The sequence below is a fragment of the Pelophylax lessonae genome (genome assembly GCF_965119305.1).
Source record: "Pelophylax lessonae genome assembly, chromosome: 9".
In the NCBI taxonomy this organism is placed as follows: Eukaryota; Metazoa; Chordata; class Amphibia; order Anura; family Ranidae; genus Pelophylax; species Pelophylax lessonae.
Window position 1 is genome coordinate 44,092,721 of NC_138776.1, and position 27,791 is coordinate 44,120,511.

Genomic DNA, 27,791 nt, shown 5'->3' on the forward strand with positions numbered 1-27,791 from the left:
TCCATTTAACGATTTCTCCTCTATACCGGTTTCTAGTGACAAATGTAAAGTTTTAGATCTTTCATCATTGTCTGTCCCAATAACAGCGGTCACCAGGACAAGTAGAGAGATGAATCCCTACAGCGGAGATAAAGACCGATATAAAAACCCCATGGAATTATAATTCTCCATCCAGTCTGAATAAAAAAAATATATTAGGACTACAGAACCCACCCCCTCTCCTCTTCTGCCTAACATAGGTGGGGGTATTTTGCAGTTCAGAGGTAGATATACTTTTTGTACTGTGGTGACAACGCCGCTCCTCCAGTGTGTTACCCTAGGGCAGCAAGTGTGTTACTGGCAGGATCACCAAGTAAAGGGAAAAAAAATCCTGAAAAAAGTAATTCAGCCACCACATCTAAACCCTTGTTATCTGCAATATATTACTTTTCGTTTTAGGTTTTAAGAGTGGCCCTGCTAACCCATTACTGGACAGCTTGCATCTGAACATTTTTCTCTCTCCAACATCCACAGGGTTACCGGACCGGCTTTGCCTACAGGCAGCCTCTGACCCGAGATAAGCCGCGCCACAAGAGCGAAGTAGAGATCCCCGCTACAGTCACAGCCTTCACATTTGATGACGACCAGTCCATGCAGCGCTCTCCTCTGAAATTCCTCGCCCAGAAGCAGCAGAGGGAGAAGACAAGGTGGCTGAACTCCCCAAACACGTATATGAAGGTCCAGGTTCCAGAGGAGTCCTTCAACGGCGAGATGAGTCCAAGGACTAAGATCACGGTGAGCTAAGCTCTATCATCACGTATGTAAAGTGGCATTTCCAGGAACATGAAAGGAACCTGTTAGAGATACCTGGAGGCAGCTGGGGTTGAGATTTCCTTATGAAAATGCTAGCTGCCTGGCTGTCATGGTAATCCTCTTGTATCAAAGCTTAAGAATGCAGATAGGGATTTTTTTTTCTCAGACTTTTCTGGCCTGCTGAGTTTCTCTGGTGAGTCATTTAGAAAAGTACAGAAGCCACGGAATCGGCATAACAGCCAATCAGATAAAAAAAAAAAAAAAATTTTTTTCAAGTTATAGATTCTTTAAAAATAGAGTCCTGTCACCCCTTGCACAGCAACACTTAGGGCTCATTCACATGGGCATCTAAAACGCAGCATTTGGATTAAGTAAACAGAAGTCAGCGCCAGCTAAGTGCAGCATCTAAGAAAAGACTATATTAAAAATCACAAGTGGCAACTTAGAAGATGCATAAGGATGAGCGCATGTAATCCACCCAGCAAAGTTTTAGTTACATGATCTTCTCTTTACATAACTTGTAAGTTGCCACTTGTGATTTTTAATTAAGTCTTTATACCAGGGCGGTCCTGGTACCATGTGATTGGTCACAGAAATCACATGCCTGTTGTACACAATGACTTTTATTCAAAGCCATTCATTGTGTACTATTGTAATCTTTTGGCTTGGTCACAGTGAGCATAGGGGCCAATCGCAGCGGACCTGTACCCATGTGACAACTGTGGCCAATCACGGCTATCCTAGTACACAATGGCCCATTAATGGATGCCATTAAAAAAAAGAATTGCTTATAACAGTGATCAGCTTGTTCCTGTAAAAGGTAATCATAGTAGGGGAAAAAAATCCTGATCACCTTCCCAGAACAGATGAGGTTGCATTAAGTTAAATAGATACCAAACATTCCAGGTCTTAAAATTGCATGCGCCTACGATATCACTAAGAATGATGGTGCCCAAAAATCCCCTTAGGTTATGCTTTAAAAGCCTTTACAGCTCATCAGTTGAGAAATAAATAGTGGCTCTTTTGCTAGAAATATTATTCTCATTCTGACGTTCACGGCGATATGTCACGTGTGATGCGACTGCTGTTTATATGCGGGTGCACACCCTGGACTCGCGTTTGTGTAGGAATGGTGTACCTTTCATCATAGGCATTTTTTGTCTCCTCTCCAAATGTAGCGTTTATGGCTGTGGCCAAAAAGCTCATATTTGGTCTCATCACTCCAAATGACTTTGTGCCAGAAGGTTTGAGGCTGGCCCCTGTGCTGTTTGGCGTATTGTAAGCAGGATACTTTGTGGCATTTGTGTAGTCCAGGGGCTGCAGTTTATCTGTGATGCCTCTTTTGATGCGGCTCCCCTAGTGGCCCGGCTCTCAGTTTTGCAGAGGTCCTTCGGGGTGTCTTTTGGCTCAAATGCTGGTCTGCGGACCAGACTTCTAAAAAGGCCTTGACTGATCTTCCCTTTCAAGGAGATCGCCTGTTTGGCGCTACCCTGGATGACATCATAAAAGGTCTCTCGGGGGAAGAGTACCTTTCTTCTGCAGGCTACTAAGGGCAAGGAACCTAGTTGTAGACGTGGTCCTTCCTTTTTGGCTCATAAGAAGTTTTTTCCTCCCTCAGAGTCAACTGACAAGGGCTTCGAAGCCTTTCCGAGCCTCCTCTCGAGGATCCAAACTAACCTGGTCTGGCAAGCCGAGAGCGGGCTTCTCCAGACCCGCGGACAAGGCTCCTTCAACATGAAGGTGTGTGCCATCACCCGTACTGGGGATGGGGGGACGTCTTCGCTGGTTTCCAGACCCGTGAACTTCCCTGGTGCAAGACAAGTGGGTCCACAAAGTCTACAAGATCGAATTTCGCTCTTGTCCCCTGGCAAGGTTCTTTCCTTCCAACTTGCTTGGGGCCGGTACAAGACATTTTACATCAAGGAGTGATTGTCCCGGTTCCAACTTTGGAACTTTTTCAGGGTTTTTACTTAAACCTGTTTACAGTTCCCAGGAAGGAACGCAAAGTGCGTCCAATCCTGGACCTCAAGGCCCTGAACTGCTTTGTGCGGATGCAGTTCAGAATGGAGTCCATTAGCACAGTGGTGGCACCCCTACGTCCGATGGATTTCCTTCCCTCTATCGACATCAAGGATGCTTACCTTCACATTCCAATATGTGCCAGTCACCAGCGCTTCCTCGGCTTTGCCATGGGAGAGGAGCATTATCAGTTTGTGGCGTTACCCTTTGGTCTCGCCTTGGGTCTTCACAAAAGTGTTAGCCCCAGTACTAGCTTTGCTACGCCAATGGGGGATCGCGGTACTGGGCTACTTGGACAACCTCTTTCTGTGAGCAGAGTCTCCTACTGCTATGGGGGAAAACCTGTAGATCACAATATGAACTCTGCGGGAGTTCGGCTGGATTCTTAACTTTCAGAAGTCTGCCCTGGTTACGTCCACAAAGTTGGACTATCTGGGCCTGACTCTGGACTCGACCTTAGCCAGAGTGCTCCTTCCTCTAGACAAACTCCAGAAATTGCTGGCTGCAATTCGTCTCCTGCTGTCCTGTTAACAGATGGTCATCCCTCCGGACTTGCATGCGGGTGCTGGGCCTGATGGTGTCTACCTTCAAGTTGGTTCCGTTTGCACAGTTCCATACGAGGTCCCTGCAAAGGGAGATTCTGACCAAATGGGACAAGACTCCGCAGTCTCTGAACAATCAGATCCGGATGAGTCAGAGAACGAAGGAGTATGGTGGCTTCGTTTTCCGTCACTCTGATATGGTGGCTTCGTTTTCCGTCACTTCGGCTGGGCAAATCCTTCCTCCCCTTGTATTTGACAGTGGTCACCACGGATGCCAGCCTGTCCGGCTGGGCAGGCGTCCTCAGCAAGCATTCTGATCAGGGTTTCTGGACGCTGGACGAGTCCAGACTACCGATCAATGTCTTGGAATTTCGAGCGATCAGACCTGGTCTGAACCATTGGACGGATCGTCTTCAGGGTTGTCCATTGCGCATTCAATCGGACAATGCCATGGCCGTGGCTTATGTCAATTACCAAGGGGGCACAAGAAGTGTCCTGGCGGCTCTGGAGGTAGCCGGCATTTTAAGGTGGGCAGAACTGTTTCTGCTGTACACATTCACGATGTGGAAATCTGGCAGGTGGATTACCTCAGTCGGCGGGCATTAGTTTAAAGGGAGTGGTCCCCTCATCTGGAGGTGTTTCATCAGTTGTGTCTCCAGTGGGGCACCTCCGAGGCGGATCTGTTGGCGCCTCGGCTCAACAGAAAGCTGCAGAAGTTTGTGGCTCGGTCAAGGGATCCTTTGGCAGACGCCACAGACGCATTGATGGCCCCATGGGGTTTCCGCTCATCTTAGTGGCTCCAAACTGGCCTCGCCGGGTTTGGTACGCCGATCTGGTGCGGCTGGTTGCCGACGTTCCCTGGACGCTTCTTCTCAGGGAGGATCTGCTGTCCCAAGGACCAATCTTCCATCCTGCTTTACAGTCGCTGGCTTTGACGGCTTGGCTGTTGAACGCCAGGTGCTGAAGGATAGAGGTTTATCTGAGTCAGTTATTCCTACACTGTTAAAAGCTAGTAAATCTACTTCTAGGAGGATCTACCATCGTATGTGGAAGACATACATTGCGTGGTGTGTCTCCTTGGGGTTCATCCACGCTCCTTCTCAGTGGCTCGTAATCTTGACCTTCCTTCCAACGGGGGGTTGAACAGAAATTGGCCTTGAGTACTATCAAGGGCCAGGTGTTGGCTTTGGTGGTCTTCTTCCAACAACCATGGCCACACACTCCCTGGTGCGTACCTTTCTTCAGGGTGTTCGACATTTGGTTCCTCCAGTGCGGGCTCCGTTGCTGCCTTGGGACCTCAATTTGGTGCTTTCGGTTTTCCAGAAGCTTCCCTTTGAGAAGCTTCGGTAGATTCCCCTGCTTACGCTGTCTCAGAAGGTGGCCTTTTTGGTGGCTATTACCTCTGCACGCAGGGTGTCGGAACTGGCGGTGTTATCCTGTCGTTCACCTTATGTGGTGATTCACAGAGATAAGGTGGTTCTTCGCCCCTATTCGTTGTTCCTTCCAAAGGTTGTCTCTAATTTTAATTTGAATGAAGACATTGTGTTGCCTTCCCTGTGTCCCAGGCCTAAACATCTGAAGGAAATTGCCTTGCATGTGGTCCGGGCAATAAGGGTGTACCTGGCAGCTACGGAGTCTTTCAGACTCACTATTAATGCTCACGGATGGGCCTCGTAAAGGGTTGTCCGCTTCCTCTGTGACCATTTCCAGATGGATCAGACAGTGATGCAAGCCTATTCCATCAAGGGTCAGGTTCCTTCCTTTCCTGTTAAGATGCACTCTACTCGGGCGCTTAGTGTTTCCTGGGCTTTCCGTCATCAGGCGTCAGTGACGCAGGTTTGCATGGCGGCCACCTTGTGGTTGGTGCACACTTTCACAACATTTTAAAAAGTGGATGTGTTGACATCTGCGGATTCTTCTTTTGGGCGCAAGGTTTTTCAGGCTGCTGTTGAGAGGATCTGATCCACTTCGAGGGTGTGTTGTGTTTTTTAGGTGGGCTCTAGTTGTTTTGGTTGGGCTCCTGTTGCCTGGTTGGCTGCTATTTAGGCTTGGGAATTTTTTTGCTGTTCCCACCCCTCATGTTTAACATGGCTTTGGGACATCCCAACGGTTATGAAGATCAGAAGCTGTGTCTGTCAATGAACGAAAGAGAAAATTGCATTTTTTACTTCCCGTAAAATCCATTTCTCTGATGTTCATTGATGGACATAGCACCTGCCTCTTACCGGATAGTATTGACCCTCATTACAAAGGTCTATGCAGTCATCTGGTTCTATCTGAGGGTATGCAGCCTTAAAATCCTCTTTTAATCCCCAGTATTAATATAACTTGGTCTCGATAATCCAGTCCTATCATGTGGAGATAAGCAGGACACCTCTCATAGTGTATATATATCATCCAAAACGTTTTATTATAAAACAATAGTAACTTACATTTAAGTAAAAACTTGTCAGCATGTCTGATTCGTCAGAACGATCACAATTGTATTCACAAGCATTTGTTTCTAACCAATAAGATGGCCGCCACGTCCACCTGTCACGCGCTGTTGGCTCCTTCCTACGCATTTCGTAATATGACGTGAGGGGTGTACATTATAACCTTTACACAGTCACAAGATAAGAGGTTGCAGCAGGGGCTGATTTGTGTCGGAAATTTGTAAACACAGCCAAGAGCTGCACAGGGTTTACATAACTGTGTCATCTCTGAGCGTACATTTCAGTCCAGGAAAAAAGGTGGTGCCATACTTTTACAGAGAGAAGTAGAGGAAGGCATTACCAGGGGTGAGCTCTGTGATCTGTAATGAATACCTGGAAGTTTTACACTGACCTATTACTTGGCATACTGCGCTGAATAATGATGATATACAGTACCTGATGACAGTTTCCCTTTAAATCCATAAAAATGGTGCCAGCCAGTCTACTTCATATATCAGAAACCATAAAACATTTTAATCTTTTCCTCTTGTAGAACATTCCTGGTGTCCCCTCCGGAGTTCATTACCTCCCCCCATCCTCAGATAACCTCTCTCTCTCTTTCTATTGCAGTGGATGAAGGCCAATGAGCTGAATAAGAACAGCGGATATCCCATTAAAATAGAAGACCCCAACCAGTTTGTCCCACTGAACACCAACCCCACAGACGTCCTGCAGAAGAGGAATAAGGTGACGTTTATTCCTGAATCCCTCATCGGCACATAATAGTCTGGACTTTTCCTGCAGCTGCTGCTTTATGGTCAGGATGTCCTGCCGGCTTTATAGCCGCTTGTTATTGTCATGTTTACTATGTGGATTGCAGTGTCCTGAGCAACGCTTTGAGGATTTGACTATTCTAGAAAGACTGAACAATTTTACTATTAAATTGTGGCTTTCCATTGTTCCTTGCAGGGCAGAGCTGTGGTTTAGTGAGCCCTCAGATCTTGGGTTCAGCTATTGCCATTGTCTGCATGGAGTTTGTATGTTATCAGTTGAGGGATTTTGGAAGCTTCTCATAATGGCCATAGCAGATGTTAAATCCTGGTAACTCACCACAGGGATAGTGGGAACCCCTCATAATGGGTGGAACAGGGGTGCATATCCAGGAACTCAGCACAGGGATGGTGGAAACCACTCATAATGGGCACAGTGAGTTCCAGACCCAGAAACTCAGGGCAGAGATGGTAGAAACATCTCATAATAGACACAGCAGGTGTGCAGATCCAAGGCATCAGTGCAGGGATGGTGGGAACCCCTCATAATGGACAAAGCAGCGTAGCAGACCCAGGAACTCAGAACAGGAATGGTGAGAACACCTCATAATGGGCACAGCAGGTTACATACTCAGAAACCCAAAGCAGAGCTGGTAGGAACATCTCATAATACACAGCAGGTGTGTAGGACAGAAATGGTGAGAATCCCTCAAAATGAGCACAGCAGGGAAGCAGACCGGGTAACTCAGCACAGGGATGGTGGGAACCCCTCATAATGGGCACAACAGGGAAGCAGACCTGGGAACTCAGAACAGGGATGGTGGGAACAATTCCTAATGGGCACAGCACCTTTGGACCCAGAAACTCAAGGCAGAGCTGGTAGGAACATCTCATAATAGATGCAGCAGGTGTGTAGATCCAAGGCCTCAGTACAGGGATGGTGGGAACCCCTCATAATGGGCACAGCTGGGAAGAAGACTTGTGAACTCAGCACAGGGATGGTGGGAACCCAACATAATGAGCACAGCAGGTTACAGTCCAAGAAACCCAAGGTAGACATTGTAGGAACATCTCCTAATAAACACAGCAGGATTGCAGTGCAGGGATGGTGGGAACCCATCATAATGGGCACAGCAGGGAAGCAGACCTGGGAACTCAGCACAGGGATGGTGGGAACACTTCCTAATGGGCACAGCAGGTTCTAGCCCCAGAAACTCAAGGCAGAGATGGTAGGAACATCCCATAATAAATGCAGCAGGTGTGTAGATCCTAGGCCTCAGTACAGGGATGGTGGGAACCCCTCATAATGAGCACTTCAGGGAAGCAGACCCGGGAACTCAGCACAGGGATGGTGGGACCCCAACATAATGGGCACAGCAGGTTACAGACCAAGAAACCTAAGGCAGAGATGATAGGAACATCTCATAATTGACACCACAGGTGTGTAGATCCAAGGCCTCAGTACAGGGATGGTGGGAACCCCTCATAATAAGCACTGCAGGGAAGCAGACCCGGGAACTCAGCACAGGGATGGTGGGACCCCAACATAATGGGCACAGCAGGTTACAGACCAAGAAACCGAAGGCAGAGATGGTAGGAACATCTCCTAATAGACACAGCAGGTGTTCAGTGCAGGGGTGGTGGGAACCCCTCATAATTGGCACAGCAGGGAAGTAGACCCAGGAACTCAGCACAGGGATAGTGGGAACACCTCTTGTTGGACACAGCAGTTTCCAGACATAGGAACATCTCATAATAGACACGGCAGGTGTGCAGATCCAAGGCCTCAGTGTGGGGATGGTGGGAACCCCTCATAATGGGCACTGCATGGAAGCAGACCCGGGAACTCGGCACAGGGATGGTGGGAACACCTCATATTGAGCACTTCTTGTGTACAGACCAGGCAACGTTATTGCAGGGATGGTGGGAACCCCTGATAAAGAGCACAGCATGTGTACAAAGCTGAGAATTGAGTGCAGGGATGGTGGGAACCCGCTCATCTTGGGTACAATAGGTGTACTGGTGATAATATTTTGGTACCACAGATTAGTGTTGTGGGCACTTGCTGTCAATATAATTGACTATTCCTGACTATTGTTCTCTTCTTTCTATAGATCAGGGAGCAGAATCGGTACGATCTAAAGACCGCTGGGCCCCAGTCACAAGTCCTGGCGGGCATTGTGGTGGATAAACCAAGTGCAGTAAGTAGATTTCTGGTTGCAGGAGACCACGAATCCAGCGCTGCACATGTGTAGAAGCTGGCCATTCTTCTTGTGCTGACTCTTCTTTAAGATCCTGAGATCACATATACACTTTAAGGCCTGTTCACACTGGTGCAATGGAAGACCTTGCATGTTATTTGCACTGCAAGGTGCAAAAAACCTTCTGACTTTACAACTCCTTTAAGCAGGGATGTTGACAGATTGCCTGATACTCATGCAGCCACTAGAGGGAGTATCGATGCATCTACAGATTTGTAATACAAATATAGAGCTGCATGTAACAATAAGCATGTCTACAATAAAGACTCTTTATATGCACTCGCCAACAATACACTATAGATTACCTTTAAGGCTAATAAACTGCTAGTTCAGACAGCAGATAACCGCCTGTTTTTGCTCAGCAGACTCAGAACAAGCGTGCAGAGAATGAAGCCAGGGCTCCGGATCTGCATACTTGTTCAAAGTCAAAAGCACTGCAGCAGCCTGGCGAACTAATCTTTTCAGAAACCGAAGTCTGCAATAGCAGCCCCATATTTTCTTTATGCAGTTTCTCCTTAAAAAACCCAACGAGCAGGGTGTTTGCTTAAAGGGGTGCCCCCCCCAAAAAATTAATTCTTGGACTTTATTCTTTGTTGCTCAATTTATGTGCAAGGGTTTATGTCTCTTCTCTTTTGTCCTCTGCAGCCAATGTTCATAGAGGATGAGAATGCTCCTCCCTTACCCCCCAATCCATTCAGCCAGTTGTTGGAAGATGAGAGACACGATAGACGGGGCGAAGATAACGGGATACAAGGTAAGCTCCAACCCGTAAAATTATCTGTATCACCCGTTCCAGTCTACCATTTATGTTTAAAAAATTACTTACTGGAGCCGCTTGTTATGGACATACCTTTGCTATTACTAGTCCATTTAAAAAAAATACCAGTTAGAACAAAGAGGTCCAGTCTTCCAGGGTGTCCCATCGAATTCTGGGAGCAGATTGCTCAGACTACCTTTCCTGTTTACAGACCATTGCTATTATTAGTTTATATAAAGAAAAATCAGCTATACTATTACTAGTCCTTTAAAACCAGATACAAGAAAAAGGTCCGGTCTTCCAGGGCATCATGGGCTTCCGCAGGTAGGGGCAGGGGGGGGGGGGAAATGCCCCCCCTTGGAATCCCAACTTCCCATTTTAAGTGGTTGTTAAGCCACTTTATATCATCCTGTTCTGTTTAAAAATCGTGTGTATGTGTTATTTAAAATAATAAGCTGTTCTTTACCAGTTTTCAGAGGGCAGTGCAACGCTCACGTGACCTGTCGGCTCTCTCCTCTCTCCGGCTGACAGCTGCCTGCAGCGGGCAGGGCCAAGGATTCCTCACTGATGTCAGTTGGGAGGGGAGGAGGAGGGGAAGAGGAGAGGAAGAGAGAGGTGGCGGGTCACGTGAGCGGCGAGTGGCACTCTATACTTGTAAAGAATGGCTTATTTTTATTAAAAACAGACACAGGGGCACACAGGATTATTAAACAGGCTGTAGACAGAATATGAAACTTTAAATGAAACTACAGCAGCAGGAGAGGAGGGGGGTGGGCACTGACATAGGAGCAGACAGGCAGGGAGGGGGGGGGGGGGGGAGGACAGAGGAGGACAGGAGGGCTGCGGATGATGGAGGCACGTAAACTGACCACGGTGTCAGGGCTCAGCAGCCATGGTATACCGTGGTCAGTTTACAGAGGGGAGGATATAGCCAGGCAGGATCAGCCAGGTATTTTAGGTGATAGAAGGGGCCAAATTAAACAGCAAAGCACTGTGCTGTATAACATGCTTTAAGGGAATATACTCAAAATAAGTATAATGACTAAGCCCCTCCCCTTCATGACATTGTTGAAAGGGGGCGGAGCATGGGTGACCTTAAAATTATGCCCCCCCTGAAAATAGTTCTGCGTAAGCTCATGCAGGGCATCCCAAAGAATTCTGGGAGAAGATCATTCCTAAGCACTTAGTCTACTTGTCCTGTTTTAAATTACTTACTGGAACTTTTTGTTAGGACAGACCATTGCTATTACTGGTCCATCTAAAAAGAAAACCAGCCATACTATTACTAGTCCTATCAGATACAACAAAGAGGTCCAGTCTTCCAGGGCATCCCATCCAATTCTGGGAGCAGATCGCTCCTAGGAACTCAGTCTACCTTTCTTATTTTATATTACTTACTGGAGCCTTTTTTTAAGGACAGATCATTGCTATTACTAGTCCATTTAATAGGAAAATCAGCTATACTATTACTAATTCATTAAGAAAAAAAATCAGCTATACGATTACTAGTCCTTTAAAAGCAGATACAACACAAAGTCCAGTCTTCCAGGGAATCCCATAGAATTCTGGGAGATCATTCCTAAGAACTCAGCCTAGGTTTCCTGTTTATATTACTTACTGAAACCTTTTTTTTTTTTTTTTTAGGCCCGATCCTTGCTATTACTAGTCCATTTCAAAAATCAGCTATAAAATTACTAGTCCTTTATAGAATCTGACTTTTTTTTTTTTTTAAGAGGTCCAGTCTTCCAGGGCCCATAGAACTCTGGGAGCTCCTAGGAACTCAGACTACCTTTCCTGTTTTAGCTTACTGGAACTTTTTGGTAAGGACCGACCATTACTATTACTAGTCCCTTTAAAAAATATCAACTACAGTCCAAGAAGTCCAGTCTGGACACTCCAGCAAAAGAGAAGAGCTCACCTTCGTAACCTCTAAAGCTAAACTCCAGGATCCGGCCCACTTTGTGCTCCTAGCTCCCTGCCCCCAGGCACATTACGCTTTCAAATATTTTAAATCTAGTCTTTTAGTAATTAAACATTTTCTGTCTTATGAGGTCTTTGTGTTCTTCCGATAACCGTTCTGTGCCTAGGCATCTAGGGGGAGGGTCTATACAGGTGCTAAGTGTCACATCTGACGTCTTTACTTAGGGGAAAGTAATTGCTACAATTCTCAAGAATAAATGGGAATGCCGTGGTTTTGTGAGGAGTGCTAAGAAGTGCAGAGTGCAGGGTTTGGGGGGTGCGTTATGCACAGAGTGCAGGGTTCGGGGTGTGCGTTATGCACAGAGTGCAGGGTTCGGGGTGTGCGTTATGCACAGAGTGCAGGGTTCGGGGTGTGCGTTATGCACAGAGTGCAGGGTTCGGGGTGTGCGTTATGCACAGAGTGCAGGGTTCGGGGTGTGCGTTATGCACAGAGTGCAGGGTTCGGGGTGTGCGTTATGCACAGAGTGCAGGGTTCGGGGGGTGCGTTATGCACAGAGTGCAGGGTTCGGGGGGTGCGTTATGCACAGAGTGCAGGGTTGGGGGGGGTGCGTTATGCACAGAGTGCAGGGTTCGGGGGGGTGCGTTATGCACAGAGTGCAGGGTTCGGGGTGTGCGTTATGCACAGAGTGCAGGGTTCGGGGGGTGCGTTATGCACAGAGTGCAGGGTTCGGGGGGTGCGTTATGCACAGAGTGCAGGGTTCGGGGGGGTGCGTTATGCACAGAGTGCAGGGTTCGGGGGGGTGCGTTACGCACAGAGTGCAGGGTCCGGGGGGGGTGCGTTACGCACAGAGCGCTGGGTCCAGGGGGGGTGCGTTACGCACAGAGTGCAGGGTCCAGGGGGGGTGCGTTACGCACAGAGTGCAGTGTTTATTGGTGCAAGGTGTACAGAGTGCAGGGTTTAGCAGAATGGAATTCCACCATTTGCCAGGCCTCAAATCTGGGTTCGAGGGCCACATGAGAAGGCCTGGCGGGCAGGATTCGGCCCGCGGGCCTTGTGTTTGACATGTATTCGTTAGATGGTCAGAGACTGTCCTACAGGAATTGTTGAAAATTGAAGACATTCTGTAGGAGACAGACTAGGGGCATGCAGACTGCCCTAGGCAATGCCCACATGTGGCTGAGCCTCAATGATTGAAAGGGTGGGCAAGGGACAATCAGGCTGGGGGTGGGCAAGGGACAATCAGGCTGGGGGGAAAGAAGGCTAGATGATGCTGGAAGTCCTCCGGGTTCTTATGCACATTGTGAGAAGCTGACAGTGTGCAGTGAAATCAGAGTAAGCCATTTCAGTACAAGAGAGGAGTCGGTATAACTGTGCAGGACTGAAGGCTGGAGCTCCGCTTTAACAAAAGAAAAGTCACGCATTTATAACGTTCATATTTAATTTTGGCAGGATTTGGCTTTGTTTTATTATTCCTGTTGTGTTTCCTACTCCATCCATCCCCTGCGCCTTCTACTCTCACTGTAACCGCTTTGTAACGATAACATTGTCACCTCCCTATGGAAATGCTTCTGACTCCTTCCTATGTTTCCATACTATAACATGCCAGTCTGTTCAATGACAACTTTGTCTTCTCATTTCTCTTCTCAAGTTTTTACTTCCTTCTCCCCGTCACGTTTTTGATGTTTTGTTTGTCTCCTGTTTCTGTTAATGGATCCGTCACCTCACTGTGTTCACTCAACCCGCATGACAACCCGCATGATAACTAACATCGGTCTTAACCCTGCAGATGCTGAGCATGAGTTAATCTCAGAGGAAGAATCTTCTGTCCCTGTAACTCAGTCCCCACCCCCGACGCCAACCGCCACTACAGGTATTTAACTGCCATCTGGTGGTCCTGCTCTGGTCTAGCGCTTAGAAATGGATATTAGTGGTGTCATATTGCTTTCACATGCTTTTATTTTTTCATCTTTAGCACATTCAAAGGTAAAATGTTTTGTACAGTAATTCAAAATTTTTTTTTTTTTTTTTTTTTCTGGTTTCTGAAAATTGGTGCGGTTATTTTTAACATACAAGTAGGACTCCAAATGTTTTTAGCTTCTGCTGTTTTAGTACGTGCAACTGAAATTTTGTATTGGGAGCATAACCAATGCGCTACCACCCTAGATATAATAAGGGAAACAGGGTATGGAACAAAAGTGCACCACACTCAATAAATAATGAAAACAGAGTGCGAATCAGAGTGCGAATCAGAGTGCGAATCAGAGTGCGAATCAGAGTGCGAATCAGAGTGCGAATCAGAGTGCGAATCAGAGTGCGAATCAGAGTGCGAATCAGAGTGCGAATCAGAGTGCGAATCAGAGTGCGAATCAGAGTCCGATAATCTTTTAAAAAAAGAGAAAAAACGGCTGCCGATCCTAAATCAAATAGGTGCTCCTTTTAAAGAAAGGTATCTTCAAAGATGTATAATATATCATAGATCATAAATAAAATGGAAAAAATATATAAAATATGTGACTTATAATTGTATGGTGAAACAGAACTGATCATGCACTAGAAAGGTGCCAATATATAGGTTGATGTGTATATAAAAAAAAAAAATGATTCGGGTAAAAAATTTGAAAATCAAACGAGTATCTTAAAGTGATAATTGTGCCACAAAAATGTTAAAAAATATTGCATAGAGTGACTGCAAAAAAACATGCATAAATCAAAAAATATAATCAATGTGCATATGCAACAAAATAATTGTGCTCATAACATGAGTAGTATTGTATCCAATAAATCCTGTGGTATAAAAGTGTCCGTTGTGCTTCAAATAGTGTCCATTTAAAAAAATGGCAAATAAATATATAAATATTAAAAGGCGGGGGGTTGACCAGCGCTATGGAACAATGTTGGAAATATATATATATATATATATATATATATATATATATATATATATATACAGGTGTAAAAAAGCTGCCACCAACCAACCCCTAGGCTATAGGGGTCAAGGGTAAAATAAAAGGTAAAAGGTCGGTATCGGCGCTACCTGGTATGGATATATATATATGGCACTTTTCCACTGCAAGTACCGGCTCGGCCCTGCTTGGCCCTGTTTGCTTTTCCACTGCTGGTACCGCATGGTACGGTGTTGGAACGGTTCGGTACGGTACGGTATAGGTTTGCTTTTCCACTAAAGTAGTACTAAAGTTAAGTGGGTGGGATTCTCTGACCAATCAGTGGCTAGTAGTGACTGCATGCAAAGGATTGTGGGATATGGTACCAGTTTGGTACCTGTTGGAACCACAATCGAGTAGGCACTGTTTTTTCAGAGCCGTACCATACTGTACCGTTCGGTTCCATGCAGTGGAAAAGCGCCGCCGTACCGAACCGTTCCGACACTATACCATGCGGTACCAGCAGTGGAAAAGCACAAAAGCGTGCCGAACCGTTCGGTTCCATAAAGTGGAAAAGCGCCAATAGAGACCAAGATCCTATAATCTATTCATAAACTATACAAATAAATAAATAAATCACAGGTGCAAATGAAGTGCAAATGGTAGGATCTGAATCTGGGCTGACATATATGCCCTAAGAGTGCTCTGTGCTGAGAGAGTAAGGCTCCTTTCACACGGCCGCTCCGTGTGTCCGCAAATCATCCAATCCGTTTGCGGATGATTTGCGGACATAATGTAAGTGAATGGCACTGCGGGTGTCAGCGGAATACCACCCGCTGACACCCGATTTTCCTCCTGTCAGTTCTGTTCCGTTTTTACAAATGGAACAGAACCCATTTTTTCTTCCGTGTAAAACACGGAAAGGAAGGAAAATCGGATGTCAGCGGTGTCATCCTCTGACATCCGCAGTGCCATAGACATACATTATGTCCGCATATCATCCGCAAACGGATGGGATGATATGCGGGCACACGGAGCGGATGACAGAAATGTCATCCGCTCCGTGGTAAAAAAAAAAGTCCCGCAGCGGACCTTTCACACGGAGCGGCCGTGTGAAAGGAGCCAAAGAGTGTATTAAAACTGTCCATAAACCAAAGTGCAAACAAATAAATAAATTTATTAGTGAAGTTCTGATGGTATATATCCAATGTGATATTGTAAAGGTATAAGAGAACACCTAAGTGACAATTATAAATCAAATAAAATAATATGCGAAGTGGATATAATATAGGGGAAGGTCCCCTTTAAGGTGGTGCAGGGAACAGTGCCTGTGACAGTTTAGAACTATGGATAGTGCAAACCGGAAGTGGCGTTGACGTAAGTAACTGCGCCCTATGCGTTTCGTCATTGGACGTCTACTGGAGCGGCCATAAATATATATGGAGTGACAGAGTGCTAGAATGTCCAATTTCAAGGGTGCAGACAAATGATCCAAAAACAGCTTTCTATGTGTGTGTCTTCAGATGACATGAGGATCCCAGATCACCGGACCAGTGCAGCTGTGATTAACACTACTAGCAATGGCCGCTCACCTTAATGATAATTTAATATCGCAGTGTACAGAGACTGTTGGGTACAGTGGATTTCTCCCTCAGCTGGGCAACTGTTGAGTGCAGTGGGTTTCTCCCTCAGATGGTCATCTAGCCTCAGGTCACCTTTTAGTATGCAACAGGATCCTCTCCCCAAACACACTCCACTAATCAGTTCCTCCACACATGCAAAAAATAAGGAAGGAGAGCCCCATAGTGTAGTATGATAATATAAAGGCAGTTTATTGAAATAAGTAGCAACTTGCATGTAAACTGAATGAAAACAGCGTAGATCAGAACCGCTGTGGTCCGCAGACCGTTAGTGTCTCACACACCAACTTCCGGTAATCGGCCAAAACCGGAGCCCTTGATAAAGTCACATTTGTGACGCAACGCGGTGGTAGTTGCCGGCTGACGTCACTCCGGTTTCGGTCTCGTTTGATCATTTTTATCTATATACACATCAACCTATATATTGGCACCTTTATAGTGCATGATCAGTTCTGTTTCACCATACTATTATAAGTCATATATTTTATATATTTTTTTCCGTTTTGTTATTTATGCAACTGAAATTTTATTGACTGTATAAGAGTGGAAGCCGTTTGCTTTCAGATAGGGATTCACCGATATTGGTATCGATGCCAATACCAAGCATTTGTGCATGTATTGGAACTTGTGCAAATGCTCCCAATATCAAAACCGATACTTTGCGGTGCAGTTTGCGCCAATACAAAATGAATGGGTGAAAATCGCACTGTAAAGAATCTCATTCAATTTAAACAGGAATGTGGTGCGATCACCCCCACCGCTCCTGTGTGTGTATAGAAAGGGAAAAGCACCATCTAGTGGGCAGATTATTAACCACTTCCTTACCGAGTCATGTAAAATGACGTCGGCAAGGTGGTTGTCTAGATCCGGGCCGCCGTCATATGACGTCGGCCCGTTCTAGCTGCTACTGCGCGCCCCCGGCGGCGCGCAGCGGCGCGATCAGGGATGAGGCTCGTCCCTCGGACATAGCCCATCACTGATCAAGGTAAACAGCCAATAGAAATTGGCTGTTTACCACGTGATCGGCTGTGTCAATCACAGCCGATCACATGAGCGGCTCCAGCACGAGCCGCTCGTTCTCTCTGCAATGCGCGCCCCCGGGGGCGCGCAGAGCAGCGATCGGGGACGAGGCTCGTCCCTCGGACAGAGTCGATCCCCGATCTAGGTAAAGAGCCAATGAAATTGGCTCTTTACCACGTGACCGGCTGTGTCCAATCACAGCCGGTCACAAATGTCAACAGAGAACACGGTAACTAGCTGTCACCGTGTTCTCCTCCTCACACACTGATCCTGTGTGAGGAGGAGATTGTGGTAACAGCTAGTTACCAACTACAGTGCACCCCAACCACACTGATTGCCCCCCCCCCAATAAAGAGCACCTGTCACTAGCCCATCAAAGTACCCGAGTACCTGTCATCAGGTACTCAGATGACAGGAACTCGGGTACTCTGATGACAGGTACTCGGGTACTCTGATGACAGGTACTCGAGTACTCTGATGACGGGTACTCGGGTACTCTGATGACGGGTACTCGGGTACTCTGACAGGTACTCGGGTACTCTGATGACAGGTACTCGGGTACTCTGATGACGGGTACTCGGGTACTCTGATGACAGGTACTCGGGTACTCTGATGACGGGTACTCGGGTACTCTGATGACAGGTACTCGGGTACTCTGATGACAGGTACTCAGGTACTCTGATGACGGGTACTCGGGTACTCTGATGACGGGTACTCGGGTACTCTGACAGGTACTCGGGTACTCTGATGACAGGTACTCGGGTACTCTGATGACGGGTACTCGGGTACTCTGATGACGGGTACTCGGGTACTCTGATGACGGGTACTCGGGTACTCTGATGACAGGTACTCGGGTACTCTGATGACGGGTACTCGGGTACTCTGATGACAGGTACTCGGGTACTTTGAGTACCTGTCAACGGAGTACCCGTCATCAGAGTACCTGAGTACCTGTCACCTACCCATCAGAGTACCCGAGTACCTTCCACCTGCTCATCAGAGTACCTGACGCCTGAAGTACCCAAGTACTTGCCGCCTGCTCATCAGTACCCATCACTACTCATCAGTACTCATCAGTACCTATCACGTATCAGTACTGATCATCAGTACCCATCAGTACAGTATCACCTATCACCTATCAGTCAGTGAGTACTACTCATCAGTACCTATCACCTGCCTGTCACCTGCCCATCAGAGTACCCGAGTACCTGTCACCTGCCTATCGGAGTACCCGAGTACCTGCCACCTGCTCATCAGTACCAGAGTAAACTAAAAGCATAAATAGACAGCGCTAACAGGTGACAAAATGTAAATGAATTATAAATATATATAAATGTGCTACAATAATTAATTGGTGCCCTAAAACATTGATGCTCTAAAAAATTGGTACAACCAAAAAGTGTATATATAAACAATACATATATAATAAATACTAAAGTGCTAAGATTAAGTGTCCATAATATAACCATTAAAGTGCAAAGTGATTTGTTAAGGTGCAGTCCAAAAAATGCTTCTTCAACACAAAACTGAAGTGCCAAACAGGTGCTCGAATCCATAAAAGTGCCCAAGTGCTCTTCAGGAAAAAGGCCCCCAATGGGGATGCACTCACCAGATTTTGGGTAAAAATGAGCCTTGAACATGTATAATGTTCCTTGATCGGATCACAGGATCAATGCAGCTACCCTAGCATATGAGATATCCCTCAAACGGATGGATGGATGACAAGCACCTCATAGACTGGCTCCTTAATAATTCGTCTCCTCTCTCTCTCCCATGTGTGTTTCAAATATAAAGAGAGAAGCCGTACATAGTGAAGCCCGTAATATTTATTTAAAACAGAATGGTAAGAATAGTACTCACAATGTATCTTTAAAAAATCGGCAATGAACAGCATTAAACAGCCTAGCACAGTCAATCCTCCAATTTCCGTGTCGCTGCCGGCGTGCGTTCCACGGTGGTTAACAGGAAATGACGCTGCAAAAGCTCCGCTGCCCGGACAGTACCTGTCACCTGCCCAACAAAGTACCCGAGTACCTGTCACCCTTCATACAGCCACCATGTCCAAGTCCAAAAAGTTTTATATACGTCGTCCGTTTAAACCTAAATACCGGTGTTATGGTAGCAGATAGCTGCCATAACCCTGGTATTTTTTTAAACGGTGGACGGTTGGCTTTCCGATAAGGGTGGTCCCAGCGGCGGATTCGCCGTGGGATCACCCTTCCGGGATGGCGGAAGAGGCGCCCCCCCCCCCTCCCGACGCGTTCCGGTCCTTTTCCCCGCTTACCGGACCCGCCGGCAGCGGGGAAAACGATCCGGTCCCGAATCCTCACAGACAGGATGTCGAGTGAGGGCAAGCTTGCCCTCACTTGACTCTATGGTCTTGGAGGACCGGAGCTACGGAAAATGTTGTTGCCTAGCAACCAGTTTAAAGGTCCTTTTTTTTTTTTTTTTCATTTTATATTATAATTATTATTATTTTTTTTTTTTTTTCTATCTTTTAGTGTACTTGTGAGATCTGAGGACTTTTTGACCCCAGATCTCACAAAAAAGAGGTCCTGTCGTGCCTATTTCTATTACGAGGAATATTTACATTTCTTTTAATAGAAATAAAAATGATCAATTTTTTTTTTTTTTTTTAAACGGTGTAAAAATAAAAAATAATAAATAAAATAAATAGTAAAAAAAAAAAAAAAATTAAAGCGCCCTGTCCCCGTTAGCTCGCGCGCAGAAGCGAATGCATACAGAAACCCCGCCCACATATGTAAACGGTGTTCAAACCACACATGTGAGGTATCGCCGCGATCGTTAGAGCAAGGGGAATAATTTGAGCCCTAGACCTCCTCTGTAACTCAAAGATGGCAACCTGTAGAAATTTTTAAATTGTCGCCTATGGGGATTTTTAAGTACCAAAGTTTGTCACCATTCCGTGAGCGTGCGCAATTTTGAAACATGACATGTTGGGTATCTATTTACTCGGCGTAACATTATCTTTCACATTATGGAAAAAAATTGGGCTAACTTTACTGGTTTCTTATTTTTTAATTAAAAAAAAGTGAATTTTTTCCAAAAAAACTGCGTTTGGAAGACCGCTACGCAAATACGGTGTGATAAAAAATAGTGCAATAATCTCCATTTTATTCTCTAGGGTCTCTGCTAAAAAAAAATATATAATGTTTGGGGGTTCTAAGCAGTTTTCTAGCAAAACAACTGATTTTAGCTTGTAAACACCAAATGTCAAAAATAGGCCTAGGCAAGTGGCTAGGATGCATGATGATGCTCCTTGGATGTTAGGCCCCTCTATATGGCTAGGCTGTGAAAAAGTCTCACACATGTGGTATTGCCATACTCAGGAGGAGTGGCAGAATGTATTTTGGGGTGTCATTTTTGCTGTGTACATGCTATGTGTTAGGAATATCCTATAAATTGACAACTTTGTGTAAAAAAAAAAAGTTTTCATTTTTTTCCCACATTTTCCAAAAACCTGTGGAAAAAAATGATATGTTCAAACGACCCATAATGCCTCATAGAATATACGTTGGAGTGTTTGCTTTCCAAAATGGGGTCATTTTGTGGACTTTTCCATTGTATTGGTGCTCTAGGGCCTTGAAAAGTGTGATAGGTAGTAAGAAAGTTTTTTATGTGTATTTATGCTCCTAGAACGCCTGAATGTGCTTCTTGGACGTGGAGTCTCTTTTTGTGGCCAGGCTGTGTAAAAGTCTCACACATGTGGTATCGCCATACTCGGAAGGAGTAGCAGAATGTATTTTTGGGTGTAATTTTTGCTGTGTACATGCTATGTGTTAGAAATAGCTTATAAATTGACAACTTTGTGGGAAAAAAAAGAAAAAAAAAATTTTTTCTTCATTTTCCCAAGAATTGTGGGAAAAAATTACAACTTCAAAAAACTCACCATGCCTCTTACTAAATACCTTGGACTGTCTACTTTACAAAAAGGGGTCATTTGGTCGGTATTTGTACTGTCCTGACATTTCAGGGCCTCAAGAAAGGAGATAGGCAGTCAGTACATCTGGTGTGATCAATTTTCAGTAATTGGTACCATAGCTTCTAGACTCAATAACTTTCACACAGACTAAATAATATACACTAATTTGGGTTAATTTTACCAGAGACATGTAGCAGTATACATTTTGGCCCAAATGTATGAAGAAAAATTTATTTTTTGCAAAATTTCATAATTGAAACTAAAAAAAAGTGTTTTTTTTTCAAAATTTTTGCTCTTTTTTTGCATATATCACGAAAAAAAAAAACCCCAGTTGTGATCAAATACCACCAAAAGAAAGCTCTATTTGTGTGAAAAAAATGATAAAAATTTTGTTTGGTTATAGTGTAGCATGACTGAGCAATTGTCATTCAAAGTGTGAGAGTGCTGAAAGCTGAAAATTGGTCTGGGCAGGAAGGGTGTCTAACTGCTCTGTATGGAAGCGGTTAAAGTGGTTATAAAAGCAGAAGGTTTATTTTCATGCATTCTATGCATTAAGATGCACCTTCTGTGTGCAGCTCCCCCCTCAGCCCCCTAATTACCTGAGCCCCATCTCGATCCAGCCATGTTGTACGAGGGACTCGGCTGTCCAGGACTTGGCTGAGAAACAGTGGGAGCCAATGTCCATCAAAGTCAGTGGGCCAATGAGGGGAGACAGGGGGCGGGGCCGAGCCACACATCTGTCTCTGAATGTACACACAGAGCAGTGGCTCAGCTCGGGTGCCCCCATAGGAAGCTGCTTGCTCTGGGGTCACTTGGCAGGAGGGAGTAGCCAGGAGAGCCAACAAGGGACCCGAGAAGAGGAGGATCCGGGCTGCTCTGTGCAATACCATTAGGCTCCTTTCACACGGCCGCTCCGTGTGAAAGGTCCGCTGCGGGACTTTTTTTTTTTTTTTACCACGGAGCGGATGACATTTCTGTCATCCGCTCCGTGTGCCCGCATATCATCCCATCCGTTTGCGGATGATATGCGGACATAATGTAAGTATATGGCACTGCGGATGTCAGCGGATGACACCGCTGACATCCGATTTTCCTTCCTTTCCGTTTTTTACACGGAAGAAAAAATGGGTTCTGTTCCATTTGTAAAAACGGAACAGAACTGAAAGGAGGAAAATCGGGTGTCAGCGGGTGGTATTCCGCTGACACCCGCAGTGCCATTCACTTACATTATGTCCGCAAATCATCCGCAAACGGATTGGATGATTTGCGGACACACGGAGCGGCCGTGTGAAAGGAGCCTTATACAGAGCAGGTAAGTATAACATGTTTGCTATTTTTAAACAAAATAAACAAGACTTTAGTGTTATTCTAAAATGTTCGAACTCGCAGTCCATATCTGGCCAAATGTAAAATAATCTGCATAGGTGTCCCAGGCCTGCCGATGATAGCAAATCACGGCTGCTGGAGGAGATGCGGTCCGTCCCCATGCTGACATCACATCTGCCCTATATCCACAAGTCCCAGAACGTCTCCTTCATCCTTATGAGCACCTCCAGCGGCGGTGATTGGCTGTCATTGGCGGGACCGGGACACCTATGCAGATTTTGCATTTGGCCAGATATGTACTGTGAGTTAATAAACTGCCCACTAGATGGTGCTTTTCCCTTTTTATATACACACAGGAGCAGTGGGGGAAAACGCATGTGACTGGGACAGGAATTGCACCACATTCCTGTTCAAATCACATGCGATACTTTGCAGTGCGATTTGTACCAATATTTTTTGTATTGCTGCAAATGGTATTCGGTATCAGCAAGTATTTGACCAAAAGTATCGCTTCTCGTACTCGCCGATAAAAAAAAAACGGTATCTGTGCAACCCTACTTTCAGACTCTCTCTCTTACTGAAACTCCATTCAGCACTCAGTTCACTTAAAAATGAGCTTCCCTAATGGGGGACACAGACAGCTTAAAAAACCTGACAGAAAATCCAAAGCAGTGGCAGCCCGTCCATTGGGGGTGCAGGGGCGCCGCCCCCCATATCCATGTGTCCGGCCCCCTACTAATCTACATGCAGTATGCTGGATGCATGGATTCTAATGGGGATTTTTTTTTTTTTTTTTTTGAAGCACGTGATTAGAAGCACTGCGCCCTGAGCCCACCCAGTCGTATGACAATAGTGAATGAATATTCACTATTGGCCACACTGATTCTCCTGGCCAATCAGGAACCAGGTCCTGAGACCTGTTTCCCGATTGGCTGAAAGGAGAAGGCATCCTATTGGCCAAGAAGGAGAGAGGAGACGGCCGCCAAGAGGGAAGGGGATTAGGGAAGGATTAGAAATTCAGAAATGTTGTTGCTTTCTGTATCTACATCGGGGAGATTTGTCCTCCTTTCCTGGCCCAAAGACACAACAGGAAGAAAGGGAAAGTCCCATCTTTGGCAGTTGTCACTTATACGGGTGTCCCATTCATGAGATTTCCGGTGACATCTATATAAAGATTTACATTGTTCCTCATTTTCTACTTTAGAAAGAAGCTGGAAACACAATGCTCCACTTATTATTCTTTATTAGCTACACACAGTATCTTACAAAAGTAAGTACACCCCTCACATTTTTGTAAATAGTTTATTATACCTTTTCATGTGACAACACTGAAGAAATGACACTTTGCTACAATGTAAAGTAGTGAGTGTACAGCTTGTATAACTGTGTAAATTTGCTGTCCCCTCAAAATAACTCAACACACAGCCATTAATGTCTAAACCGCTGCCAACAAAAGTGAGTACACCCCTAAGTGAAAATGCCCAAATTGGGCCCAATTAGCCATTTTCCCTCCCTGGTGTCATGTGACTCATTAGTGTTACAAGGTCTCAGGTGTGAATGGGGAGCAGGTGTGTTAAATTTGGTGTTATCACTCTCACTCTCTCATAATGGTCACGTGAAGTTCCACACTGCACACACAGAACTCTCTGAGGATCTGAAAAAAAAGAATTGTTGCTCTACATCTGAGGTGTCCAACCTGCGGCCCTCCAGATCTTGCAGGACTACATTTCCCATAATACTCTGTCATCTAAGAGGCTGCCAAGGGATTATGGGAGATGTAGTCCTTCAACATCTGGAGGGCAGCAGGTTGGACACCCCTGCTCTACATAAAGATGACCTAGGCTATAAGAAGATTGCCAATACCCTGAAACTGAGCAGCAACACGGTGGCCAAGACCATACAGCGGTTTACCAGGACAGGTTCCACTCAGAACAGGCCTCACTATGGTCAACCAAAGAAGTTGAGTGCACGTGCTCAGCGTCATATCCAGAGGTTGTCTTTGGGAAATAGATGTATGAGTGCTGCCAGCATTGCTGCAGAGATTGAAGGGTTGGGGAGGTCAGCCTGTCAGTGCTCAGACCATACGCCGCACACTGCATCAAATTGGTCTGCATGGCTGTCGTCCCAGAAGGAAGATGATGCACAAAAAAGCCCGCAAACAGTTTGCTGATGACTAGCAGACTAAGGACATGGATTACTGGAACCATGTCCTGTGGTCAGATGAGACCAAGATAAACTTATTTGGTTCAGATGATGTCAAGCGTGTGTGGCAGCAGCCAGGTGAGGAGTACAAAGACAAGTGTGTCTTGCCTATAGTCAACATGGTGGTGGGAGTGTCATGGTCTGGGGCTGCATGAGTGCTGCCAGCAATGGGGAGCTACAGTTCATTGAGGAAACCATGAATGCCAACATGTACTGTGACATACTGAAGCAGAGCATGATCCCCTCCCTTCGGAGACTGGGCCGCAGGACAGTATTCCAACAGAACAACCCCAAACACACCTCCAAGATGACCACTGCCTTGCTAAAGAAGCTGAGGGTAAAGGTGATGGACAGGCCAAGAATGTCTCCTCACCTAAACCCTATTGAGCATCTGTGGGGCATCCTCAAATGGAAGGTGGAGGAGCGCAAGGTCTCTAACATCCACCAGCTCCGTGATGTTATCATGGAGGAGTGGAAGAGGACTCCAGTGGCAACCTGTGAAGCTCTGGTGAACCCCATGCTCAAGAGGGTTAAGGCAGTGCTGGAAAATAATGGTGGCCACACAAAATATTGACAATTCTTATATCCTAGGCCATCTCTATGTAGAGCAACAATTCTTTTTTTTCACATCCTCAGAGTTTTTGCCATGAGGTGCCATGCTGAACTTCCAGTGACCAGTATGAGAGAGTGAGAGTGATAACACCAAATTTAACACACCTGCTCCCCATTCACACCTGAGACCTTGTAACACTAACGAGTCACATGACACAGAGGAGGGAAAATGGCTAATTGGACCCAATTTGGACATTTTCACTTAGGGGGTGTACTCACTTTTGTTGCCAGCGGTTTAGACATTAATGGCTGTGTGTTGTTATTTTGAGGGGACAGCAAATTTACACTGTTATACAAGCTGTACACTCACTACTTTACATTGTAGCAAAGTGTCATTTCTTCAGTGTTGTCACATGAAAAGATATAATAAAATATTTACAAAAATGTGAGGGGTGTACTTACTTTTGTCAGATACTGTAGCATGGATCGGAGGAAGGCTGCAGTGGCCGAAACACGTTTGCATATAGATTATTAGCATGTAGCTAATAAAGATTAATAAGTGGAGAATCCAGTTACTGGCTTCTTTCCTCATGGGGCCATGGACACCCCAGCCTGAGCGTCGGTCTTCAGCATTTTCACTTTAGACATGAGCGCTTGAGCTGGGGTTTGTTTTTTGCTTTCCTTTATTTTCTGTCTGAGAAACAATGGACACCAGGAAAGGAAGTGAGAGAGAATCACCGGAATGGGGACACAGCACAGAGGTTCTAACACTTTCTGCCTCTACCCAAATCTAGAAAATCTTTTGGCTATTTCACTTTAATGGTGTCAGATGGTGTAAGTTGCTCCATTAAAATGGTTGTAAACCTGAACGTATACCCAGTTAAAGCCTCAAGGAGATACAGAGATTTTTAAAAAAATCCTTCTTCATAAGTTGTACCTGTTTATCTGCAGCCCCCTCTTCTCTACATCTGTTCAACATAAGTTGTACCTGTTTATCTGAAGCCCCCTCTTCTCTATATCTGTTCAAATTCCAGAATTTGCCTGAGCTGTCAGAAAAAAGGCGGGCGGGGAGCTATAATTACACACTGCAGAGCTCATTGAGGAGAACTCGGACAGCTGATTGGTGGGAAGAGACACACCCCCTTCACACAGAATCAGAGCTGAGGCTGCCAATCACAGGTTTCGTGCTGGAGCTCCCTCCCCTGTCACCTTTTTTCTCTTGGTGTCAGGAAAATGTGTCAGTAGTGATTCATGCTGATAGCTGAGGAATGAAGCAGCAGACAGAAATGGCACTTAGTGCTCTGGATTGAGATAAGCACACGCTATAGAGCAGGGATTCCCAAACTACAGCCCTGCAGCTGTTTCAGAACTACACATGAGGCATTGTAAAACTCTGACATTCACAGACATGAGTAGGCATGATGGGGAATTGTAGTTCCTGAACAACTGGAGGGTCTTAGTTTGGGAATCCCTGCTATAGAGGGATATGCTTTGTTCATATTTCATGTCTGAGGTTTACAACCACTTTAACCTTTTCGTTTTGCTAATCCTGAATTCTCTGCCTTCTCAGAGCCGCTGGATGACTCGGTGTTTCAGTGCCATTCTCCCATTATACTAAACGGTAAGGAGGGCATCAGACACCAGGCTGACGAAGACCTTACCATGCGCGTACACCAGCTCAGCGTCGGGGACACGGTGGAAATCACAGTCCGGACCACGGAGAAGATCATTGAAGGGGAACTGACCCCCGAGGGCTCTCCCTCCAAATCCCCCAACAAAAAGAAGAAGAAATTCCGCACTCCATCTTTCTTGAAGAAGAACAAAAAGAAGGAAAAACTGGAGGCGTAACGCGTCGCCAGGATGGGGCGCTTCAAAGCTGGGAAACCGTAGGCGACACCTGTTTTTGTGCCGGATGGACGTTGCATGGTCCTGAGTTTGCAGCGGGTTCGAATTTCCAACTTTCTGCCGCATCGGCTTTTTCAAGGTGCACCAGAGAAAGTTGATCCTTCAGCCTTATCTCCATGCTTCTTCACCACCCAGTTCTGCCTAGAAGAAGACGTTCAGCCCCCCTCCCCCCTCTCTCTCTGGACTGTTAGCAGAACCAGCTCCTTACTCTCATGTGTTTCACGCTACAAAGAGACACGGAAAAAAAAGTACAACCCGGTGTGGTGTTTTTTTTTTTTTTCTTTTTTTTTTTTTTTCTTTTTTTTTTTGTTTTTTACTGAGCTTCAACCTATTTTCTTACAAGTTACGTGGCTGCAAGCACATCCAAAATGAACCCAAATTGGGTGTGTTCTCGAAATATATGCTCATCTATTTTTGTCTAGTCTGATTTTGATTTGGGAATTTTTTTTTTTTTTTTTTTTTTTTTTTTTTTTAGGCATAAACTGGAAGAAAGTATTTTTATGATTGTATTTTCTGAGTACAGAGGAGCCTAGATTATACTGTCTGATATGCTGCACCCGGAAGATTTAGAATGTGATATTACAGTTGCTCTGGGCTTGTTCCATTTAAAAAAAAAAAAGTTGGAAAATATAATTTTTTTTTTTAAATTTTACAGCTGCTGCAATCCTTTTAAAAAATATTTTTTTATTTTTTTTCCTACTTCATTATTCATTATGTTCTTCTGAGTACTGGGCAGTGATGGGTCATGTCATCAGACATAAGCATTTTTTTCATTTTATTCCATGAAATTTTAATATCCAGCAACACAGCAGATACTGGGGAACTACAAATTCCAGCATGCCCTG

At 45.4% G+C, this 27,791-nt stretch overlaps 1 protein-coding gene across 1 annotated transcript in view; it reads left to right on the plus strand.

Moving 5' to 3' along the window:
• ADD3 (adducin 3) overlaps positions 1 to 27,235 on the plus strand; it is a 230,648-nt gene extending 203,413 nt beyond the window's left edge. Inside the window, exons 10-15 of the mRNA XM_082268336.1 lie at positions 514 to 774; positions 6,398 to 6,514; positions 8,652 to 8,738; positions 9,444 to 9,552; positions 13,263 to 13,346; positions 26,612 to 27,235. Coding sequence (XP_082124462.1) covers positions 514 to 774; positions 6,398 to 6,514; positions 8,652 to 8,738; positions 9,444 to 9,552; positions 13,263 to 13,346; positions 26,612 to 26,889 — 936 coding nt within the window. The 3' untranslated portion in view covers positions 26,890 to 27,235. The remainder of the gene's footprint in view (positions 1 to 513; positions 775 to 6,397; positions 6,515 to 8,651; positions 8,739 to 9,443; positions 9,553 to 13,262; positions 13,347 to 26,611) is intronic.
• The last annotated feature ends 556 nt before the right edge of the window (positions 27,236 to 27,791 follow it).